This window comes from Moschus berezovskii, chromosome 21, assembly GCF_049115385.1.
Source record: "Moschus berezovskii isolate FMDL1 chromosome 21, NW_MosBer_1.0, whole genome shotgun sequence".
NCBI lineage: Eukaryota > Metazoa > Chordata > Mammalia > Artiodactyla > Moschidae > Moschus > Moschus berezovskii.
In genome coordinates this window covers 36908046-36933026 of record NC_142480.1, presented here as the reverse complement: position 1 = coordinate 36933026, position 24981 = coordinate 36908046, and the positions used below count along the sequence as shown (strand labels likewise).

The following is a 24981-nucleotide window of genomic DNA, read 5'->3' as shown; positions in this document are numbered from 1 at the left end:
TCCTAGCATTTCCTTACCAACCCTCACCACCGCCTCCCATGTCAGCCCCTTGAGCCAGGAGGTGCCCGACTCACTTTCTTCCTGGACACCGGAACCCAGCCCTCTGCCCCCAGCCTCATCTGTCCAGTCGCCTCCAGATCCTGCTCCCATACCCCAGCCTAAGGCAAATTCTTTTACCGCCTGAGCCATCAGAAAAGCCCACAGAAAATCATCACTCAATAAATATTTGCTCAGCGCTCGCTGTGGGCCAAGCCCTCTGCCCTTCCACCTGCTGCCTTGAAGGCGCATTCTCACCTCCACCAATCCCCACCACCTCCCCACTGATTCCCCTCGATTCCTAGCACTCCTGCACTCGCTCTACCACAGGACAGTTGCCCACCCACCCCTGCCCACCAACCAGCCTGCCAGCCTTGGAAGGGCACCTGGTGCCGTGGGAAGGGCACAGCTGTGTCCAGGCAGAAGTCAGTCCTGCCTGCCACCCAGCAGCTGCACCGTCTCACGCAAGTGACTCATTGCCTCTGAGTCTCCGTCTGCCGGAGAAGTCCAGAAGTGGTTCTCACCTTCCAGACCGTGGTGAGCAAGGAGACAGTTCATGGGAATACTGAGGCCAGTGCCCAGCATGGAGCAGCACATGGCAGCCATTCAATGGCCGCTATTGTGCACTCGGGCCCAGCCCTGACATCCACCCACTGGGTGGCCTTAGAGGGCTCATCCAATCAGTTTTCTCACTCATTCAGTCGGGTAACGGTATTCCTGGTCTTGCCTGTCTCTAGGGCTGCTCGGAGGCTGGTAATCCCATGCTCCTCACTGGGCCCTTGGCTGTGTGTAACCACTGCCCCGCTGACATGTTTGGCTCATAGATCCCTCCTAACAGCCATCTGGAATTCCTGTTATAAATGGAGAAGCGGAAGCATGGCAGCATTACGTAACATCCCGACGACAAGCAGGTGTAGAGTGGTTTGTACTCAGGCTCAGCCATGTCGGTCCTGCTTCTGAGTGGTGGAGGGAAAGGAGCTTTGTGTCTGGGAGGCAGCAGGGCTGTTTGCAGGAGCCTCATGCTACCCTCACCCACAGCATTCCTTCCAATGGCAGCCAAGGGACTAAGTCAGCCCAGAAGAGGCCTCAGGTACCTCCAGGCACCAGACAGCCCCCAGCTCCTACCTCAGGCATCAGTCATTTGCCTCCCCACCAGAGGTAGCCCAGATCCTGGGTACCATTCACACCAGCTCTGCTACTCTGCACCTCCCTCACTGGGCCCTATTTCCTGGTCTGTGAAATGATGTTGATTATCTCTTGCATACTGGGTGGTTGTGAAGCACTGGCCATCCACTGTCCACCACGGTACCGCTTGCCCCGGGGATGGTAGATGCCCCAGATGCTGGGAGATCCAGGCGCAGTGGGGACTTGAACCCCTTCCCAGGCAGAACCAGACCTCAGAAGACAAAGGGCTGCACAGGGCCTTTAAGCAGCTTCCCAGAACACCTGGTGCTTGAATGTGTGGTGGAGGCTGTGGAATGATTTTGCCAGCCCCTTCAGGTTTCCTGAGGCCCACAAGGTACAGGGACAATTGAGGGAACCTGGAGTGCCCCAAACTGAAAAAGGGCCAGACCCACAGAGGTTTAAGGGTGGGATCAAAGGAGCAGGTGGTGGGAAGGCAGGAGACTGGGGAAGATGAGCCAAAGGTCCAGTGCTAACCTGGGACCACGGTGGGCACACAGGCCCAGTGCCAGGATCCAGGGGCTCTGCAAGACCCACAACAATGCTTGTAGCCAGGTAGACAAAAAGTAGCAAAACACCAAAGAGCAAAATAAAATAAAGACAAAATCAAAATGAATAAAATTTAATTAAATATCGACATGACAGGACATTGTCAAGTAATTAACTGAACCCAACTCAAGTAGGTATATATGAATGACCTTTAATGAGGAATGCAGGCAAAATTTCATATGAGTGATAGGATCAGGGATTCAGCTTCTAAAATTCAAAGTGCCAGGGGCCTGCCTAGAGTCTTCAAACATGCCAACCCCAAAACTTACATGCCTCCCTGGGGAAAGGAGGGTCCCAAGATTGATTTCAGACTACTTTTCTATTGGGTGGGTTAACGAGAAAGCAAAAAGGAAATTCAGGTCATTACAGAAAAATGAAGTAATGTTCCTCGCACATGTTCATTTGTGAATGGAGACCCTGAGTCACTGCAGACCTCGCTGTGCAATGCCGCCCTCAGCCTCTTCATCCCTGGGGGGCTGGCGGGACTTACCCCACCCTCAAAGTCCCTGAACATTTCAGCAGTTAGTTTGCCAGCCTCCCATTCTTTCACACCTCTGGAGCTAAGATCTGCCAACCCCTCTGGAGTTAATCAAGGTAACTTTAGGGAATGAGGCCAGAGAGCTGGGTTCAAGTTTACCCCCACCCCTGACCCACTGTGTGATCCCAGCCAGGTCGCACCCTCTCTCGGGCCAAGCCGCAGTCTCTTCATCTGTGAAATGGCATAACTGCCTACCAGGGTTGCCATGTGGACCAAGGAGGATGCAACTGTGTAAGACACTGCTTTTTAAACAGACTAGACTGCATTGGGGTTTGACTAACCAAACAAAACCAAAGGAAAAAAGCTTTGCCAAAGCCTGGAGCGGGGTTTCACAATCAGCCCTTCTGAGCTATATCTGGGGGAGGTGAATTTTTATGCTTCCTCATGGTCTTTTTGCCAAGGCCTCACCATCTCCTCTTGCCCCAAGCAGCAGAGAGAGGGATCAGAGCTGCAGTAGCGGGGAAGCAGGTTGGGGTGGGTTGGGGTGGGTAAGGGAGCCAAGCCGGCTTGGCTCCTGGAGGCCTGAGTCAGCGGGCGGGCAGGCAGGGCGGGCCCAGTCCTTGCAGGCTTGGGGAGGAGATGGTGCAGGAATGTTCCTCCCGCCCAGGCCTGGGACTTGCCCACCACATCCTGGCTCTTAGATGCAAGATGCCTGGAGCTTTGTAGAGTGGGTTCAGCCAGGGGCCTTCAGAGGCAGCCTGGCCCCAGGGACTGCCCGGGAGTGGCCAAGGCCAGGCCACAGAGCCTACTGGGAACTGGTCTCTGACCCCAGAGCATACCCCATCCCCACTGGGTGATATAGCCAGGTTTCCCATCTGTGCAACGAGGAATTGAACTTGGTGGTGTCAGATAATGAAAGATCCGGACTGCTGCCCCCAGGAGGTGATGCAGGCCAAGTCTAAGAGCATCTATGTGTATGACACCTTCGCTCTGCGCACGTGTGACTTTGTGGCCATGCGTGTCTTGAGTGTGTGTGCCACTGGGTGAGTCCTGCGTGCACAGGCCTATGGTGGGGCTATGAGTGACAAAGTGACTGAGACAGACAACACGCATGTGGGTGTGGGCGAGTGTGGGCGTGGCTGGGGATGTGCGACTGTCGCACTGTGGCTAGGAGTGCAGGTGTGTCAGCGTGTGACCATGCATGCGTGTGTGTGTGTGTAGCCAGGTGTGACCTGTGTGCCCATGGGCAGGCTGTGTGGCTGTATATGCTTTGGGTTGGGCAACTATGTCTGTGACCAGGCCTGGCTCTGCTGCAGCCATGGCCCAGCAGTGGCCCGGTGGTCCATGGCCCTCCTGTGCCCAGGAAGCAATAGGGTGCGGGATCACAGAGCCATCCCCATTCCCCAACCCCTATATGAGGCTACAAAGGAGACTCCTTCCCTGGGCTGGGCCAAGACGGGCTTGGGGTCCCCTGCCCCCCACCTCCAGGTCCTGCTAGCTGCCCAGGGCAGAAAGAGAGGCCTTGTTTTCCACCCTCCTCCCAAGGGAGGAAACTGGAGGCAGCTGGGCCCAGCTCAGTCTGGAACATCTGCCTGGCGTGTGACTGAGGCCGGCCAGCAGGCCCAGCCATCACCAGACTGGCCCCCCACGCACACTGATCCCCCGGCCCTTGCTGAAAGAGGCTGGCCAGCCCAGATCAACCTCAAATTGCCCCAGCACCCCAACCCACACAGAGAGAAGGGCTGTGACATCCCCGCTTCCACCACACAGACGTCCGTCCCAGCCTAGAGACCTCAGAGGCTTGGCCCGTCCTTCCCTTCCCTTCCTTCTCTTCTCGATACTTTTCCTATGTACAGCCCCTCCTGAGAAACATGTCAGACTAAGCCCCCTCACCCTGAGGACAGAAGGTGTGGAAGGTGGCCACCCCTCTCAAGAGACACAAGAGGCGACGCTATTCCCAGGGCAGGAAACATGAACAGGGGACTCTCCAGGATCTGGTGTTAAGAGCATTCCCATCACTCAACACATTCGAGCCCTGGGAAGAACACCCCCTCACCCCTGCCTCTCCCCATGGTCAGAGAGCTCACTGCAGAAGGCTGCCTAGAGGTTGAAGCTGAGAAGAGGTTAAGGGTGGGAAGGTCCTCAGATGGGTTGGAAAATGAAAGAAGGAGGGCAGGGAGGAGAGAGGGGAAAATTCCACAGAAAGTCCCAAATCTGACCTAATTTTGACCCAGGGCCAGGGGCCCATTCCAGAAGTTCCTCTGAGGACGCTCTGCCCCAATCAGGGAGCCTCTGCCGCCTCTACCCCGCTGTACCTGCCGCCCTTTATTCCATCTCACTGCCGTGACTTCCCACAGCCCCCAGCCCAGCCAAAGCCTCCCCTGATGCCCGGACCCCAGCAGCCCTCCCTCCACCGAGTCTCCACTGCCCCCAAGAGAACCTCAACCCCCCAGCCCTCCTCTTTGCTGTGTGCAAACAGATTCCTGTCCATCCTGTCTAGGACACACCCAAGGGCACAGCTCGGGGGTCCACCTCAGTTTCCAACCAGGAAGCCACTGCAGGGCTGGGCACCCTGGACTGGATGGGCCAGGGAAGGACACAGGGTCTGAGTCCCACCCCATCTCCTGGACTGGGCTTTCCTGGGGGTAAGGCTGGGATATGCCCTCCTGGGGAGATGAACCCCCTGTCAACTAGACTGTCCCATCCTCATGTGACCCTCAGTCCTGGATCACAGAGCAGCAGAGCCAAACCCCTGGCAGGACTCCACCCGTTTAAGAAAAGAGGACAGTGAGGTCTAGGAAGGGTCTGCATTGAGCTGGGGTCCATGGCCACCCAGAGGCCCCCAGCTAGCCCCGACCACCAGCACTGCCCTCCCCCCACCAACTTTTGAGGTTTTGGAGTGAATGCTATGCCCATCACGACCTCAGACTCTGGTCCAGCTGCTCCCAGGGACAACTAGGGCTCCATCCTTCCCTCCACCCTCATCCCCCCCAGGATCCAAATAAGGAGTCATACTTTTGTTATCTTAATTGGAAAAGGTTTATCAAGAAAACAAGAAAGAATGAAGACTGAAGCAGTAGCAGCCAGAAATAGCCATGACCTCCCGGGAGGACCAGCAGTGGCATCTGTCAGTTTCTGACCATACCCCGACCTGGGGGTGTGGGAAGAGCCCCCTTGAGGATGTAAACCTGAGTGGGAGACAGCACGATCCCACCAGGACCTGGATGGCATCACAGTGAGCCTGGTGATGGGCAGGTGGGCCCGGGATCCCTGGAGCGACGGGTAAGCTAGCCCCTGGGAGCCGAAGGTCCAAGCCTGCCAGGAGTGTGAGAGCTATGGCTGGTGAACTCAAATACCCAGTAACCGGGTGTCCCCTCCAGGCAGGTACCACCAAAATCCTGGGGTCTGTGGCTTGTCTCAGCACCTTGAGCCCAGGACAAAGATGCTGCATGGTCCCCTAGCCAGGGGGTGAGGGGGCTCAGCTGGTGAAGGGGGAGTCAGGAGGGAGTCAGCCTGCAGCCCCTCCTGTGGGGTGTGGTGGGGGGAGCGGGGCAGGGACAGGGGCATGGGAGCCAGGCAGATCCCCACCCTCTGTCAGACAAGGGGACACACCAAGGGGACACCAAATTTGCTGGGGAAAGATAAAGGAGAGGAGAAGAGGTGTTTCTATGCCTCCACAGCTTTGTCCGGGCTGTTCTCCTCTGAATGCCTTCCCCATCCACTGTCCCCACTTACTGTCTGGCAGGTCCTTGTCATCTTTCAAGACACACTGCTCACATGTCACCTGCTCCATGGAGTTATCCCTGACCGGCAGAACGAGTGGTCCCTTCTGCGAGCTTCCAGAAGCCCATTCCTTACCATCGATCATTCTGTATTGCCCCTGCCTGTTTCTGCGTCTGACCCCCACCTCAACTGGGGACAAGAGCAGGCGTGTCGCAGTCCTGGATGCCCAGTGTCCGACCACAGCAGGCCCGCGTATCTACTGAACGAATGAGGGGGAAGTGGCCAGATGGGCATGCACTATAGGCTCCAGGGGAAGCTAAGACCCTGGCCTGGCCTCAAGTGACTGACCAGCAGCCCAGGCCTGGGCCTGGAGGGCTCCTGGCCCCGTTCTCACCCCGCTGTGCCCCCAGCTCTACGGGGTGGGGGACTTTCCCAGGGATATTCATGACTCCTCCAAGGGCCACCCCCAACTCCCCGCCCTCCAGGCACTGCTGTCGTGGGAAGGCCCCAGGGGCGGGTCGAGGGCGTGGGCCACGCGGTCAGAGGCTGTCATACATGCGCAGCGTCTTCTCCAGCTGCTGGCCGACCCGCTGGTAGAACAGGATCTGCTGGCGCAGGTAGTTCTGCATCATGTGCTTGAAGTCGAGCTCGCGGCGCTGGTGGAAGTGGTTCATCTCGGCCTGCAGGGCAAAGCCCACCACTCGGCAGCGCCGGCGAATGCCGTCAGCCTCCTCCTGTGCCATGCGGCCCTCATCACTCATGCGCTGGCTCTCCTTCACCTTGGCGAAGGCGCCTGGCATAGGCAGAGCGGAGGTTAAGGGCGGTTAGGGCTCCGGTCTCTCCCATTGGCTCCCTAACCCTGCCCTGAGACCCTTCGAGGGCAGACGGTACCCTCATCGGCTCAACTCGGGCCTCCCTCCTGGACTCCAGACCCATGGTCCAGCCACTTGATGTCTCCACCGGGATGTCCCCCGAACCCTCACCTTCAGCATGTCCTAAGCCAGATGAACCATCTTCCCTCCAAACCTGAAGCACCACCAGCAGCGCACACCTGACGGGTCACAGCCCTGCTAGTTGTACTGACTTCTAGGACCAGGCTGTTCCCAGCCACCACAGGCCTCATCACCCCTCAGGCTGGTTCCCCATTCAGCTCAGATATCACCTTCTCCAGGAAGCCTGCTGGGCAGTCCCACTGCATCAGGTGCCTCTCTTGCTCCCAGGTGTCCTGGGCTTCCCTCTACCACAGCTCTTACCTCTCTGTGGTTTTTCTGACTGCGTCCCTCCAGGTATGAGCTCAATGTCTCTAGCACCTAGAACAAAGCCTAGCCCATGCAGATTCTGATATGTGTCTGCTAAACTGATTCAATCTCACTGGACTGCTGCAACAGGCTCCCCCTGGGTCTCCCCACTTCAGTCCCAACCTCTGAGAGGTTCTCCATATCACCTGAAGAGCAGCCAGGCTGGCACCCATAGCTCCAGGTCTCCCCTGGCTTCCTTCTGGCCTGCAGAGCAAGGTCCCCCATTCTCCTGGCCCGGGAGGCCCTCTGGGAGCTGACCCCTGCACCTGTTCCGCACCAACCCCACATTCATCAAACTCACCCTTTCTCTCCTACCTCCCTATCTCTGCCTCCTGGATCCTTATGCATAATTGAAGGCTCTGATCAGGTGCCACTCCCACATGGAGCATCCTTCTCCCTGCCCCCATCACACTGCTGATTCTAGAACAGAGGCTGAAAGGCCACCTGGAGTTTTCCTTTGTGTGTGTCTCTCACGTATAGGCTCTGCTCCCTCCTCACCCCAGTCCCCAGGTGACTAGAGGAGGCCATTGTCATAACCAGGTGACAGATGGGGAGTCAGGGGATGAACCTGCAGAAGGGACCCAATCTGGAAGAACCTGAGTGAATCAACAAGCATTTGGTGAAAGGATTTCAGTTCTGAATTAACGGGGCACTTGACTGATTCTGTGCTGAAGTCAGTGGGCAGTTGCTGAGCCAGGGAGGCAGTCTGCCTGTGCCTGGCAGGCCCTCCTTGCAGGGCTGTAGGGAATCCACAGTGTGAAGAAGAGTATGGAGGTGGGCAGGCTTGGCACAGAGGACAGCATGCTCCCGGAGCACTTCAAAAGCACCCACTGCACATGAGTAACAGGCTTGTTTTTAATGCTTCCCACCTCTTCCTTAAGGGGGCGCCTCTCAGGGACCTTTGAAACGTAATCTGTTTACTCTCAAGTCGTTCGATGCATTCAGGACGCATTTACTGAGCATTAACTATGTGCTGGAAATAACCCTGCCTTTAAAAGGAGCAGCACCCACGGAAGACAGCAAGTGTGTGGCTAATCAGCAAATAGTGGCATTTTGGGCAGGCAGACTCACGTTTGCAACACTTCTAGGACTGCTCACATAGCATCGAAAAGAACTCTGCAGTGCCCAGCTCCCAGCCCACTCAGTCCTTTCAGCACCTTCCTTGAACCACCTCTTCTTGCCTCTTGTTCCATCCTTATTGATTTATTCAGATTCTTCCAAATTGGGTCCCTTCCCCAGGTTGATCACCCAGACCTGGGCAGAAGGAGAGGGATTGACCGTGGGACCAAGATGAGACCCCTATGAGAGGCTTCAGAGCTGGAGCGGCCTTAGACGACAGCTGTCCAGCCCCCACCTTCACCTCCACCACCATGCCAGTACTCTTCAGAGGAAACCCAGGCCCTGTTGGGAAAGGACTTGTCCAAGGGCTCCCAGCCTCCTTCCTGCCTGCAAAGTGCGGCATATCTGGCCCCGAGGGAGCCCTGCAGAGCGGGGAGTGGACACCACTTCTACTGCAGGGAGCCCAGGCCAGGTCCTCCAGGCACATACGTGAGGCATCCAGACAATGGACTCAGGAATTTGAGAAGGTCCCAAGGGGTAGAAAGAACCAGAAGAAGAAAGGTAGAAAACCGCTGGACAAAGAAACTAGAGTTAGGCTTCAGCAAAGGAAACACACCAGCCTGGATTCCACCTTCCTGAGAAAGTCTGGGTGCGGTGGGGATGGATGTGCATTTAAGAAGCTATCTAAGGCCTTAAATAGCCCATGGCCTTGGGCTGCGCTGGTGGTTCAAATGGTAAAGAATCCACCTGCAGTGTGGGACACCTAGGTTTGATCCCTGGGTTGGGAAGATCTCCTGAAGATGGGAACGGCTACCCACTCCAGTATTCTTGCCTGGGGAATCCCATGGACAGAGGAGTCTGGTGGGTTACAAAGTCCATGGGGTCACAAAGTGTCAGACTAAGCACAAGCCCATGGCCTTAGAGGAAGGAAATTGAGGCCCAGATAATAGGAATGAATCTATTGCAGTTGCTAGGTATCCACAGACAGGCAGAGAGCCAGGGATGGGGGGCAAAGGCTATGGGGGCCAGAGGAGGCCCCACCCTGCTCTCTGTCACCTCCACACTGTGACTCAGACGTGGGACTGGTACCAGCTAACACTGAGAGAGCTGAGGACCCCAGGCATCTCCTGCCCTGGCAGTTGTCCTATAGACCAGATCCCAGAAACATGGACGGGAAGGTTGGAGTTTCAGATCCCCAGGGTCTCAGGCATAGTCCCTAAACTCCCACGTGAATCCATCTTGTCCCTACCCTAGGTTGAGGGCAGGAAGTCTAGGTCCTAGTCCACTGTGTCACCTCCAACAAGGACTGCAGGTCTCCCCACTGTCAAATGGGACAGGTTGGACTACTCATAATGCTGCTGACAGCTGCTCAGGGCAGTACAGCACTTTAGAGTTTCCACATCAGTAAAATGGGATAATGATGGTACCTGCCTTCTAGTTAGAGCAGAGGTTTAACTGAACTAATACGTTTAAAGTACTTGGGATGGAGCCTGACAGGATAAGAGCTCCAGATGCTATGTGCAGCTAGGCGCAAACTGCTTTTCAGTCACAGCCAAGACCCAGCTGGTGGTGGCTCGTGGCCATACGATTCTTTGCTCATGGGAGCCTAGGAGGGGAGGTAGAAGGAGAGCTAGGTGATGGCCCAGAGCACAGAGGCTAGACCCATCTATTGCCCCAGGGTAGAACTTGGTCCTGCAAGGGCAGAGCCAGTTTGCCTTGGCCAACCTGTGAGCACCATGGCCCCTCCATGCAAGTTGTGTGGTCCAGGGCCTGCCTCCAGTTCACAGAGGATGCCAGCTGAGTTGGTGCGAGAGCACCCAACTCTCTCTCTGGTCCTTCCCCTTCTGGCTTGTCTACCCCAGGCACCCACCCCTAGGGAGCTCCCTCTTCCATTTGTCTGGCACAGTGGCAACAACCTGGCTGTGGAGTTAGAGACACTGGGGCTCCAATTCCTGCTCTGATGATCAGCCCACCTCACTGCCCCTCATCTGAGAATGGAGGGACCCACACTGACCTCCATGGTTTGTGATGAGTCTTAGGACAGAGTCCTGCCCTGGCTGGCTCTCAGGCAGGGGCCCTGGACAGTCACTATTTCCCCTTGCTGTCCCAGATTAACTATTATCAAGGCTCTCTTTTCCCCCCACAAGATTGCTCTGGTTTGGATGATAAATCACATGGTTACCCTTCTCCCTTTAGGAGAAATGCCTGAACTGAGCTCCAGGGACTGGGCTGGTGGGCAGACAAGGCTGGTGGGCTTCAACTCTGCACCAAATGTGTTCCATGGCCCATTTTCCTAAGCTTTTTCAGGGGAAGGAACTCAATCAGGGTCACCTCAAAGACAACATTTGTCCAAATTCTGGTCTCCTAAACCCTACCAGGCCTCCTGTCTCCTTCCTTCCAAAGCCTCTTCCACATGCTCACCATGTCTTAGAGTGTATGAACAGGCTGACAGCATCCTGGGCACCCAGGGCCCGACTTTCCTGCTCCTCCCTCTATGAAAGGTCTCTATCCACAGGGCCACCGTGGGACCTCTTCTCCCTGCAGCAGGCTGTGGTTCCCCAAAGCCTGCCCAACTCTGTCTCAGCTAGAGTCAAGCCCCACTCCCTAACCACTGTAGTACCTGCCCCACACAGGGCTGGGAGTGGTGGTACAGAGCCTAGAAAGTGGAATAGTAAGCCCCGAAGCCCTTGGCTGAATGGAGAGGGGTCCTCTGGGTAAGGGAAGGTGGGTGTGGCCTCTGTCTGAGGTTGAATACATCACCCCCAGAGGACCACTGGCCCCTAATCTTAGCCTCTAGTGGAAACTCAGAAGTGGCCGCTCTCAGCTCTGTCCCCTCTGATCCAGGGTCAGAAAGGCCAGACTGCCTTTACTCCCTCCTGCTCTAATGGGAGCCTGGGAGCCCTGAGTACAGGGTTGCCTTCTTGCCCCAGCTCTGCCCTGGGTGGAGGGTCCCCAGACACGCATGTGAGCAGCTGTTTCATCACTGTGCCCCTGCTCACCTTTCTCCTGCTGCCCACACAGGAACATGCCATCTGAGGAGCTGGTTGAACCAGCTTTCCCAGGCCCTAGTGCAACAGTGAGCGTGGCTCTACTTCCGCACAAGGCGACACCTGCCCCAGTGGGCCAGCCGGCCCCAGTCACCACCCCTACCCTGTCCCTGCCCAGAACTCAGAACCGAAATTAAGGCATTGTTCTGTCCTCGACCAGACCCTCCCCAGGACTCTCTCCCCCCACCCCACCCCCTTGAAGGCCTGAGAGCTCACAGTGTACACTCTGTGTTACAGATTCAGGAACTAATGCCCAGAAAGGGGAAGGTACTGCCCAGGGACACACAGCAAACTGGGGGCAGAGCCAGGACCAGAACTCAGGTCATGTCTCCTGAAGCTGAAAGAAGGGAAGGAGGAAGAGAGGAATGTGGAGAAGGAAAAAAAAAAAAAAGCAGAGAGGAGAAGGAGGAAGAGAAAGTAAGGGGAGAAAAGAGTCTGGAAGCTGGAGAAGTTCTAGAAGTTAACCTCCTAAAGATGGTTGAATGGCATCACTGACTCAATGTACATGAGTTCGAGCAAACTCCGGGAGATAGAGAAGGACAGGCAAGCCTGGCGTACTGCAGTCCATGGGGTTGCAAAGAATCGGACACAACTTAGTGACTGAACAACAACAAAAGGTGAACACGGCTGGTTTACTACCAGTGACCAAGGTAGGGCAGTGATGTTTGCTGTCCCCCAGGCTCAGTGCAGAGCCAGCTTCCTGGCCCCGCCCAGAGGAAAAACGCTCCACCAAGCCAGGCCTGACCTCAGGGCTCAGGGGCCTGAGAGCCAGCCCCACGCCCTACAGACGTTCTTCCTGAGTTACCAAGCAGCCCTGGGGAGGACCACACCTCCCTCCTGCCCTGCCTGTAGTCCGCAAGACTCAGCCACCTGCTGGGTCAGCTCCTGACTCAGTGCTCAGGCAAGAAGAGAAGCCAGGCTCAGGAAGGGGGAATCGGATGGACCATGTGGGCAGTGCCTTGGACCCCTGGTTTCTCCTTCAGCGCAGTCCAGGTGCCCCTCGGTGACCCGGCTATGAGTCACTTCCCTGGCAGTTCCTTGACAGCCCCACAGTAACAGGGACCCATCCTGTCCCTCCCCTAGGGAGGAGACCGTGAGAACTGAACACACGGCTGAGCTTGGGAGGTGGCCAAAATGCATGTGTCCTTGGGGAGGTGCAAAAGGAAGGGACAGTCCCAGCTAGGCCACGGACTCCTTGTGCAGCCACCCTTCTGTGGACAGCTTCTTCATCTGCAAAATGGGGAGTCAACCCTCCTGAACACAGATAGGGAGGAAGCTCACAGATAGGATGTGCAGCCATGAGAACAGTCTCTAAAGTTGCAAAGGCAGGGAGGTGAACTGGTGACAAGCGGGAAGATAGGCTACGCTCTGTGCTCTTGTTATCTGGGTCTGTGTCCATGTCCCCCATAAGCCTGTGGGCTCCTCAAGGGCAAGGCCTGGGCCCTGGTCAGCTCTGTGTTCCCAGAATCCAGCCTAATAACTTGGAGGACTCGATGTATAATGGGTAAATGAGTAAAGGAGACAGAAACAGAAAATAAGTGAATGAATGAACGGACAAGAAGGTAAACAGTGAACTCCGTGAGGACAGGCACCAGACCTGCCCACACATATCCCCGTACCTAGAATAGCACCTGTCATCTGCTAGGTGCTCAACACCCTTCTGAATGGACAAAAGGGACAGAGACCGAAAGACTAGCTGAGCCGCTCTGCTCCATTGAGGCCATCCTCATAGCCCTGTGCCCTGCAGAGCACAGACGCTGTCAGGGTCGCTAGCCCACACTGGCTCTTACCTTTCTGCAGGTGGATGATGTCCGGGAAGTTGGAGAGCAGGCCCTGGTAGAGAGACAGTGTGTCGAGCATCCGGAAGAGGTCATTCTTGGGCTGCTCGGCGAACATTTCACCAACCATTTCATAGGTTCGGCCCGTGTGAGAGATGGCGCTGTTGAGGGCCTCGGAGCTGAAAGGGGGGTCCATCTGGAAGGCATGGCTGATGGCCTGGAAGGCATTGCCCAGCTTCTGGAATTCCTTGCGGAAGCCTCCCACATGCTTGCGCACCAGCTCCGAGGCCACCGTGCTGAGCTGCAGGACGCTGTCGTCCATCTTCTTGCTGAAGGCTTTGAAGGTGTCTACGCGGTCCTCCACGTCCTGCAGGTCCTGGTGCTCTGTGGGGATCTGGAAGGTGAGCAGGAAGCTGGCGCCCACCATCTCGTCCTTCTCAGCCCGGCGTTTGCCCATCTTCCACTGCTTGTCATCCAGGCAGCTGAGGAAATGCTGGAAACCCTCATACTGGGACAGCACAGGGTGGCTGGTCATGTGGTCCATCCAGAGGATAAGGCGCCGCTTCCGCTTCTCAATAAAGTCCTCCTCAAAGCGACCTGTGGCCTGCTTCTCCGGGAGGTGGGGCACCGAAATGACAGTGAATTTGTGCAGCAGGCGGTTGTAGAGCCAGTCGAAGTGTTTGTAGCGCCGGTAGACAGGTGAGCTGGCGTGGGTGGGTGTGAGCTTGTAGGAGATGTAGCTTTTGATGCCCTTGAATTTGGTCTGTTTGGTGGGGTCCTCCACGGAGCAGGAAAACGGGTGGGGGTTGGCCTTCCACTGGGGGCCTCGAGGGCCCATTTCAATGGAGTATGTCTCAGCGATCTTGGCCATCATGGGCACATCACCCAGGATGAAGGCCTCCACGCCAGAGCGCACGAAGCAGGAGAAGCGGTTGAGGTTGCGCCCCACCACGCTGCCTCGCTTGGCAGATGCCAGGCTGTCCTGCCGCTCCAGAGGTGGCTTGGGCCGGAAGGCCATGTGTTGGCTGGGGTAGGCACCAGGGTAGGAGAGGTTGAGCGGAGGGTGCCCGTTGGTGCCCAACCCACCGGCCCGTGGCTCCTCCACCACCGTGCATCTGTCATCCCAGTCATCCCAGTCATCGTCATCGTCCTCCTCGAAACTACCCTGGTTTGACAGAAAGCCACTGCCGCCACCACTCCTGGAAGTGTTGGAGCTGTCATACAAGCTCACCTGGGTGCCCAGAGAGCCTGCAGGGCTGCCGGAGTAGTTAGCATGGTTGGAGCCGGTGTCAGAACGGAGGATCTCCACGTAAGAGGCAGGGAAGAGCCCGGTCTCCCCACGGCTGTTCTGGCCCTGCAGCCAGCCATCCAGCGAGGTCTCGCTGAAGATGACCAGGTCCTCGTCCTGCCAGATACTGATCTCCTCCTTGTTCTCGCTGCGGAAGTCATAGAGGGCTCGCCCTTTGAGTGCCATGTCTGGGCCAGTGGTAGAGAACGATGAGGAGAGTCCTGCCCAGAACTGAGGACACTGGTTAGGGTGTCCGAGGATGCACGGGCAACTCAAGGCTGGCCACAGCCCTCAGTCTCCCAGCCCTTACTTCGGGGTCTGAGCACCCTCTCTTCAAAGCAATGTCCACGGCCCAGAATCGGCCCTACCAGGTCTGCCCGCACATGCCTGTGAGCCGGGAGGGCTCATGTCCCTGGTCTTCCTCCTTTCCTTCTGCAGCCCCTGCAGGGGAGAGTCTCTCCTCCTCCCACTCCTAGAAGAAAAGTCAAGTGACTTGGAGAAAACCAGCCCTGAGCAGGCAAGAATTCCACACTCTCCGCTGGAACAATGTTCTAAAATAGAAGAGAATCACTCGGAAACCACCGTCCCAGAAACTCCGGCAGCTCTGGCTCCCAGCTCCTTCTGGCTCCTCCAGCCTGGGCCTCCGGAGCCTCTCACATTCCTCTGCAGATCTCCTTCCTCCTCCTCTTCCTGGGCCACTGGGTTTTCAAAAATCCAGAAAATCCAAGAGGGGCAAGGAGAAAAGCGGCAGTCTCCTGAATCAAATCCAGGGGTGGATGTGTCCGGCTTCACAACAAGCCAGGCCGGGAAAACAAGCACCGAGGCTTACACAACAGGCCGGCCAACTCTGAGACCCGGCGGCCCGGGCCGGCCCCCAACCCCCAGCCGGCTCGGGTGCCCTCTCCCCGCCCCCAAGCGGCCAGCCCCCACCGGGGGGAAAGGAGGGGACCCGACGAGGCGCTCGGGCGACTCCTGGCCACTAGCTGAGTGGCCTCTTTTGTTTGCCTAATTCCTCAGCAGTTTCTGAGCCTGAAGATGACCCTGATCTGAGTCCAAGGACCCCCGTCCAAAGGTAATCCCCTTGGTAACCGGCCCCGGCGCGCCGGACGTAGACCACCCCCCCCCACCCCTCGCGTGCACGCACACACTCAACAGGAGTTTGGAGAGAGCTCGGAGGGCTGATGGTGCGGCCGGCCGTCTATCCGGCCGTCAGTGCGGCCGTCCTCCGCTCTGCCCTGCGGGATCCCGCCGGTGGGCGGCGGGCTGCGCCCCGAGCCCGCGTTCTTCTCTAGCGTTCGGGGCTCCTCGGCGCCGCCAGCGAGAAGCCAGATCCAAAACAACAGAAAAAAAGGCGATTCCGGGAGGTGGCGTCCCGAGGAAGGAGGGAATAGCCGGCGGGGGGGACGGGGATGGGGGGGTTGAGGGGTGGGGAGAGGGAGGGAGAAGGAAAAGCAGGCTGGGGAATTGGGCAAACTCCGCGGCACTTCCGTGCGTCCTGGCTGGCCAGGGACGGCCCGGCTCCGCCCTCCCGCGGGCCTGGGACGCAGCAGCCTGGCTCCCGCCTACTCCTCTCTTTTCTCTTGTGGCGGGCGCCTTCGCTCACTCGCGGGGAGATCGGGATGCGAGAGCAAGGAGACGATCGATCGCAGACGAGAGGCAGCCTCCGGGGCCAGCCCCTAGGGCAGCCGCACCCCCGCAGCTTGTCCGCGCTCTCAGGGAGACACCTCTCGCCCCGAGGGGCTCAAGCGCCGCTCGGGGGAGCTCTCCAGCCGCTGCCTCACCGCCCGGGCTTCGGCACCCTCTTGCCTTTTCCGTGACGCAAGTGAGGAAAGCTCCGAAAGTTTGCAACGTGCGGGGCTACAAGGAGAGCGCCAGAGCCGGGACCCGGGAGGTGGAGGAAGGGTGCGCGGAACCCGCTTCCCCGCCCCTCCACCGCTCCGGCGGGACGCGGCCGTGGCGCCGCCTGGGGATTGTTCTCTGGAGGGGGCCCCAGAGCCAGCGGTGCCCTCATGGAAAAAGCTTGAGCAGGCTGGGATACGGGCTGCTGCGGGTCCTAGTACCCTAGACGCACAGGGCCAGGAGAACCCCTGTCCTGGGCGATTCCCTTCAGAGAGAAAGACAAGACTCTACATCTATAGTGATGGGGAACAAGAGTAGGCACGATCAGTTTCCGTCGTGCTTTGTGGGGCGGCTGGCGGAGACCATGTCTTGTCTTTGCTAGCACCATGGAGACGAGAGGAATGGTCGGGTTGGGGCTCTGGGAAGAGGTAAAGGGTACGTACTTGACCCTGGTCATTGATTCTGCCAGACATTGTGCTGGGGATCAGGGTACCAGAAGGCAGTGGGGGTGCCTGCCCGGGAGAGTTTACAATCTACTCTCTTGTCTTATAAGAAGAGCTGGCACATTGAAAGAGACCCTGATGCTGGGAAAGATTGAGGGCAGGAAGAGAAGGGGGTGACAGCGGATGAGATGGTTGGATGACATCGCCGACTCAGTCAACATGAGTTTGAGCAAACTCCAGGAGATAGTAAGGACAGGGAAGCCTGGCATGCTGCATTTCATGGTGTACCAGAGTTGGACACGCCTGAGCAACCTGACAGTAACAACCCTGGTCCTCTGTCCATTCATTCTGTCTTTGTCTCATTCGTTTGACCATGCACTCAAGGAAATATTAACTGAGTGTTCTGTACCAGGCCTCCTGGGCTACAAAGACGAATAAGGCATTGTCCTCACCTACCAGAAGTTCAGATGGATCAGGAAAATAAAGCGATGTTCTCTGCCCAGTGTGGTCAGTGCCATGAAGTGTGACTGGAAGAGCACCTATCCCAACCTGGGTTGAAAAGGATCAAGGAATGCTTCCTGGAGGAGGAGTGTCAACTACAAATTGGCAGTTGCCATCTACCTATCTAACTCTACAAGGATTAAAGCATGTGCTTCTGCAGCACTGACCTTCAACACCCCTGAAGGAGTTCAGGGTGGAAAGCAGAAATGAGGCACTCTGTGCTCAGGGAAAAACTGGCAGGATAGGTCTTCAGACAGATATTCTTGGGAGCTGATTTTATGAGCCCAATTCTCATATCTCCTCATCTTAAGAAAAGCACTAAAACTAAAATCCTTAATGCTGATTAACAGAAGCTTCACAAGACTAGCAGAAACTTCTACAAAAAAATATTTGCTTGATTACAATGTACTCCCCCTTTACCAAAGTCACATATATACTGTCCTCCCCACAACCCCTACCTCTGTGGAACAGTTTCTCAGAGCTATCTGAGGTGCTGTCTCCCAGGCTACAATCGGCATTTTGCCCCAGATAAAACTTAACTTGCAACTCTCATGTTGTGCAATTTTTTTTAAGTCGACAGGAGGTATCTAAGATGAACAAAGACTTCATCCCCTACTCCCCTTCCTGGCTATGCCCTGAGCCTTGTCCACCTCCTCTAACTAGGACCTCCTTCCCCCTCATGCTCATACTTCCCACTTTTAGATTAACTGGCACCAGGTGGTGCTATAAAGGTGGGCACCTTGGGCTATTGTTTTTTTTCTTTCTAGTTCCCCAACCAGGAATAGAACTCATGCCCCCTGCAGTAGAAGCACAGAGCCCTAACCCCTAAACTGCCAGGGAATTCCCCACCTTGAGTTGTTTTGAAGGGTGTAATTTGCAGGCTTCTGGCTCCAAAAGTCAATTTCACTGGTTCAGTGAGTAGATCCAATGCCCCACGCAGAGCTGGCATTTGACCAGAATAAAGGTTTATGTGCAAACCCCAGAAGCCCAGGTATTACTTTGCAAAAAGAAATTCAACTGTCCAGGCACACCTGAATTTATGCATCAATAGATGAAGGCGATTTGAGCTGCTCCCTGGGAAGCCCAGTTACCGTAAGTTTAGTCCAGTGAAACTGAATGCCCCAGGATGGGAAGAACCAATGGTTCTCCAAGCCAAGAAACCTTGAGGTCTGGTCCCCTCAACCATAGGTGCAGCCTTGATTCTAAAGACTCAGTTCAGCCTAGGATCGCCAGGACCAGAGCCTGAATATGTTTCCCACAGCTGCTTTCAGGACACCCCTTTTCTATGATCTCTCTTCCATTTGCAGAACCTCTCTCCAAACTTGGTTTAACAGAAGCAGCTACTCCCTTAGTGCTTGTTGAGTGCTGCTGCTGCTACTGCTAAGTTGCTTTAGTCGTGTCCAACTCTGCGCGACCCCATAGACGGCAGCCCACCAGGCTCCGCCGTCCCTGAGATTCTCCAGGCAAGAACACTGGAGTGGGTTGCCATTTCCTTCTCCAATACGTGAAAGTGAAAAGTGAAAGTGAAGTCACTCAGTGGTATCCGACTCTTCACGACCCCATGGAGTGCAGCCCACCAAGCTCCTCCATCCATGGGATTTTCCAGGCAAGAGTACTGGAGTGGCTTGCCAGTGCCTTCTCCTGTTGAGTGCTAGACTGTTTTAAGCATTTTACCTTTATTAGCTCACTTAATATAATAGATGGGATTTCTACTCACCCTACTAGTGTTGTTCAGCCGCTCAGTTGTGTCCAACTCTTTGTGACCCCATGGACTGCAGCATGCCAGGCTTCCCTGTCCTTCACTGTCTCCCAGCATTTGCTCAAACTCATGTCCATTGAGTCGATGATGCCACCCAACCATCTCATCCTCGGTCACTCCCTTGTCCTCCTGCCCTCAATCTTTCCCAGCATCAGGGTGTTTTCCAATGAGTTGGCTCTTTGCATCAGGTGGCCAAAGCATTGGAGCTTCAGTATCAGTCCTTGCAGTGAATATTCAGGGTTAATTTCCTATAGGATTGACTGGTTTCATCTCGCTGTCCAAGGGACTCTCAAGAATCTTCTCCAACACCACAGTTTGAAAGTATCAGTTTTTCGGCGCTCAGCCTAACCCCTAGTCTAACCCCACCCCTCAGAGGGACCCCCTGCCACCATCTTGATGGTCTTTAGTTGGTTCCCAAATGCTTCAGTCACATATTTATAATGTTATTTATTTTAGTTGTGCTAGGTCTTTGTTGCTGCATGCAGGCTTTCTCTAGTTGCAGCTTGTGCGGCTACTCTCTAGTTGGGGTGCACAAGCTTTTAGAGTGGTCGCAGTGGCTTCTCTTGGGGAGTACCGGCTCTAGAGCACAGGCTTAATAGTTGTGGCACATGGGCTTAATTGCTCTATGGAGTGTGGGCTCTTCCCAGATTGGGGATCAAATCTGTAACTCCTGCATTGGCAGGTGGATTCTTTACCACTGAGCCACCAGGGAAGCCCAAGTCACACATGTATACACATTTACACCTTAGATTTACTTCCGTATCTGTCGAGGGAGGTGGTGGTTTCTGTATCACGGTGGCCACCTTATTTTTAGGTTCTTGAGGAAAACTCACTCTTAAGCTTCACAGAGATTTCCAGAACCTATATCTTCTATTCCCAACTCTCTTTAAACCTATGGGTAACAGGACCCACCTTATTCTCAGGCAGCTGTGCTAACCTGAGTTCCCCACACCCTGCCCACTCTTTTGGGAAATTTTTTATTAAATTCTCCTCGTGTTATTCTAATTGGAGTGTGTCCTCTCCTGCTGGGACCCTGACTCAGATACAGGAAACAGCATCCATCCCCCATCCCAGCTTTCCTCCTTTAGAAAAGGAATCAGCAAGGGAGAACTATGGCCGGTGGTTTCCAGGCCGATTCTGCTGGCAGCTAGCATGGTAAACGCACTGGACTATTACTACAGAAATACATTCAAGAGATGATGAAGGCCTGAGGTAATGGTCTGCTGCTGCTAAGTCACTTCAGTCATGTCTGACTCTGTGTGACCCCATAGACGGCAGCCCACAAGGCTCCCCCGTCCCTGGGATTCTCCAGGCAAGAACACTGGAGTGGGTTGCCATTTCCTTCTCCAATGTGTGAAAGTGAAAAGTGAAAGTGAAGTCGCTCAGTTGTGTCCGGCCCTTAGTGACCCCACGGACTGCAGCCTACCAGGCTCCTCCATCCATGGGATTTTCTAGGCAAGGTAATGGTCTGGGGAGAGGTAAATTGGGGATTTTATGGGGGTAGAACAGGCTGGAATGACAACCAATAAGATGTGGATATTGAGGGAAGAGTCAATCCACACCTTTAAAAAATATTCTTGACTCCACTCCCCCCGCCACAACTATTCCCCCTGCACCACACCTCTGCTTTTTTTTTTTTTTTGGCTGCATCAGGTCTCACTTGTGGCATGTAGGATCTTTGTTATGGCATGTTATGGGCTCCAGAGCGCAAGAGCTCTGAAGTTGCTGCGTGCGGCCTTCGTTGCCCCGGGCACATAAGATCTTAGTTCCCTGACTATCGAATTCTTGCCCCCTGCATTGCAAGGCAGATTCTTAACTACTGGACCATCTAGCAAGTCCCTTTATCTGCTCACTTTTGTAGCAAATTCCTCAAATTAGCCATCTCTAACAGCTGCTTGCAACATTTTTCCTTTCTCTTCTTAAACCCCTCTAGCCATTCTTCCAATCTCACACTCCACTGAAACTCTTATCAGTCATCAATGACCTAATGGTTATTCTCAGCCCTTCTCTTGTACTTAGGCTCTCTGCAGCATTTGACCAGGTTGATCACTCCTTGCCCCTGGATAGACTTTCTTCATTTGCACTGGCCAGCCATACTCTGCGGGTTTCCCTTCTACTACACTGGTTCATCCACTTCTCTCCAATAATTCTGTTTTTTGTTTTTGTTTTTCCCAGGGGAGGGGGGGAGAAAATAATTTTTATTTTACATCTTTTTTACAAATACATCAAAGACGCACGCAATGCTGCCAGCACTGGATGCAATCCTGGGCCAGAGGTCTGCACACTCCTTTGCAACTGGTCCTGTAACAGCAGAACCTTTCATCTTGCCTTTACTGCTTACTATGTGCTCAGTTGCTCAGTCGTGTCAGACTATTTGTGACCCACATGAACTGTAGCCCGCCAAGCTCCTCTGCCCGTGCACTGACAGAATACCGGAGTGGATTGCCATTTCCTCCTCCAGGGATTGTTTACTCTTGACCCCTGCATTATCTTCAGAATAAAGAAACACACCATCTTTTCTCCAGTATGAGTTTCGTTATCAAATTACCATCGCTGGATGTATGTTCTTTCTCAGCTGGATGTATGGCCTTTCTTGATTGTGGCCATCACCATGTCACCCACACCAGCAGAAGGAAGTCTCTTCAGTCATTCGTTGACTGCCTTCGCAGAGATGATATACAGATTTTTGGCTCCTGTGTTGTCAGTACAGTTGATCATGGCTCCAACCGGAAGACCCAAGGAAATCCAGAATTTCGCACCTCGCTTTGACATCTTGAATGACGGAAAGGGACAAAAAGTCAGTAATTCTTGACACCAGAGTGCCTACTAGTAGCATGGTCCTCTTGTCTTTTTCTATTTTCACTTCTTTAACAATTTTACCCAGACTCATGGCTTCAAACACCATCTTTCTGCCAATAATATCTCAAATTTTAAATCTTCAGCCCAGGCCTTTCTCTGGGCTGATACCAAACTGAGGGAACTCCCTGGTGGTCCAGTGGTTAGGACTTGATGCTTCCACTGCAGGGGGCATAAGTTCTATACCTGGTTGGGGAACTAAGATCCTGCATGCCTCGAGGTTTGGCAAAAAAGAAAAATAAAAAATGAAACACCAGACTTACATATCGTTCTCCTTGCCATCTCTCTTTGCAGGTCTAGTAGACATCTCCAACCCAACATGTCCAAAGCTGAATTTCTAATCTTGCCATCCAAATCTGTTCTATTTGGCAATCTTCCCCATCTCAGGTAATGAGTACTTTCTGCCACTTGCTTAGGTCCAAAACTGGAGCCATCCTTTGACCTTTCTCCTTATTCTGGAACTCCTCTCTCATTGGCATCTCACAACAGCTACCACCCTTCTCACCAGCATCACCACAACTTCCTAATGGCCTCTATGCTTCCACCCCTGCTTCCTGACAGTCTGTTCTCAACATAGCAGTCAGAGTGGTTCTTTTAAAACATAAGTTAGATGTCAGTTCTCAGTTCAAAACCCTCCAGTGTCCTCATCTCACTCAACCTAAAAATCAAAGACCTTAAGAGAGCCTGTGGAGACTCTGTTATCTGAGCCCCTCTTCCTCACCTACTAGCCTACTCTGCTCCAGCCACGATGACTTTGTTATTCCTCTTCTGAGATGCCAGGCACATTTCTATCTTAAGGCACTCACTGCTTCCTCTTCTTGAAATGCTCTTCCTCTAGATATCCACATGGCTAACCCACCATGAAACATTACCTTCTCAGTAAGACCCTTGACATTCTCTGTTTAAAATTACAGCCCATCCTCACCCCAAGCTCTCCTATATCCTGCTCAATTTTGTTTCACGACACTTATCACCTAACAAATATAATTTACTTATTTATTATGTTTATTGTCTGGGGAGAAGGGAGTTAACCAAGAGTCCTCACGCACACACTGAACAAAGGCTGAAGATGGAAGGGAGTGAGGCTAGGGGAATATGAAGGGTGGTGATGAAGTGCAAACTGGGAAAAGATATTTGTACACCAAAGGTAATTAGTTAAGGATTACTATCCAGAATATACAAAGAACACCTTCAAATGAAGTAGAAAAAAAAAGCAAACAATCTGTATGTTTCCTATTGCAGCTACAACAAATTACCACAAACTTAGTGGCTTAAAACAACACAGATTTATTCTTTCACTGTGTTCGAGACCAGAAAACCAAACTGGATCTCACTGGACTCAAATCAAGGTGTCAGCAAGGGCCATGTTCCTCCTGAAGACTCCAGGTAAAAAAAAAACCCATTTCTTTGCCTTTTCCAGCTTCTAGAGGTTGCCCACACTCCCCTGTTCCTGGCTCCCAATCATCCTCAAAGTCAGAAATCACACCTCAGACTTCTGCATGCATCATCATATCTCCCTGACTCTTCTGCCTCCCTCTTTCACTTCTAAGGACACTTGTAATTAATGAGACTGACTCAGTTAATCCAGGACAATGTCACTGTCTCAAGATCCTTAATTTAATCACATCTGCAGAATCCCTTTTCTCATATAAGGTAACATTTGCAGGCTCTGGGTGGAAATCTTGTGGGGGGTGTCAGTATTCTACCTACCCCACAAACCAATAGAAAAATACACAAAGAGGCATTCCACAGAGGAAGAAACATATATGAAACCTTTATTCATCAGGAAATGCAAATTAAAATCACAGTGAAATACCATCACACGCTCATCAGATTCACAAATATTTAAAAAGTCTACCAATCTAGCACTGTCAAGAATGAGAAGCAAAGGGACCTCTCATGTAGTGACAAAGGAATATAAACTGGTACAGCCCCTTTGGAAAGCAATTTGACAATAGCTAATAAAGCTGAGCATGCACTTTACATGTTCACGCATCATTTACAACTCAGTAATTCAACTTCAAGATGTGTACTACTAGCTACTGCATAGGTGCAACAGGAAACCTACAGGAACATAGCACTGCTAAAAAATAGTCACTCAAAAAAAAATAAATCCAATAGGAGATGGATTAATAAATTGGACAGAACCAAACAACGGTTTTTCTAGTAGTCATATATGGATGTGAGAGTTTGACCATAAAGAAGGCTGAGCACTGAAAAATTGATGCTTTCAAGCTGTGATGATAGAGAAGACTCTTGAGAGTCCCTTGGACTGCAAGGAGATCAAACCAGTCAATTCTAAAAGAAATCAACCCTGAATATTAATTGGAAGGACTGATGCTGAAGCTGAAGCTCCAATACTTTGGCCACCTGATTCAAAGAGCCAACTCATTGGAAAAGACGCTAATGCTAGGAAAGATTGAAGGCAGGAGGAGAAGGGAACAATAGAAGATGAGATGATTGGATGGAATCATCAACTCATTGGACATGAGTTTAAGCAAACTCAAGGAGACAGTGAAGGATAAGGAAGCCTGGCGTCCGTGGGGTCGCAAAGAGCCGGACACAACTGAGCAAGTGAACAACAACAAAACAATGGAATATAATGCAGCAGTTTTTTAAAAAGCAACTGCAGCTATATATTATAAAATTCCATATGATATCATCTAAGCAACGCTTCTCAAATATCATGCATGCAAATTACCTGGGGATCTGGTTAAATGCTGGAGAAGGAAATGGCAACCCACTTCAGTGTTTTTGCCTGGAGAATCCCAGGGACGGGGGAGCCTGGTGGGCTTCCATCTATGGGGTCACACAGAGTCGGACTGAAGTGACTTAGCAGCAGCAGCAGCTGGTTAAATGCAGATTCTGATTCTGTAAGTCTGGAATGGGGTCTGAAATTCTGCATTTTCAACAGCTCTCTGCTGATCCATGGGCTATGCTTCAAGTAAGAAAATTCTCAGTATACTTAGGGATGCATAAAATGATAAAACTATTTTTCTTTTTAAACAAAAGGCAAAGATAAATACTAAATTCAAGAGAGAAGATATATTTACCTCTGACTGGGAGAGTGGTTGAATAAGTCCTGGTGATGCTTTCTTAAACTGGCTGTTAGGTCCACAAGTATTCTTTGTATTTCACATATGTT

At 53.3% G+C, this 24981-nt stretch overlaps 1 protein-coding gene and 1 long non-coding RNA gene across 2 annotated transcripts; one reads left to right on the top strand and one right to left on the bottom strand.

Annotated features, from left to right (window-relative positions):
• Positions 1-1901: 1901 nt before the first annotated feature.
• Positions 1902-16291, bottom strand: SNX33 (sorting nexin 33). The gene is made up of 2 exons (XM_055418106.2): positions 13163-16291; positions 1902-6761 (listed from the first exon to the last, which is right to left on the bottom strand). Exons 1-2 carry the CDS (start codon positions 14622-14624, stop codon positions 6508-6510), a joined length of 1716 nt encoding a protein of 571 aa, XP_055274081.2. The 5' UTR covers positions 14625-16291; the 3' UTR covers positions 1902-6507.
• LOC129550439 (uncharacterized) lies at positions 15392-23399 on the top strand. The gene is made up of 3 exons (XR_008684831.2): positions 15392-15510; positions 22131-22223; positions 23079-23399. It is a non-coding gene; the product is annotated as an uncharacterized LOC129550439 (long non-coding RNA).
• The last annotated feature ends 1582 nt before the right edge of the window (positions 23400-24981 follow it).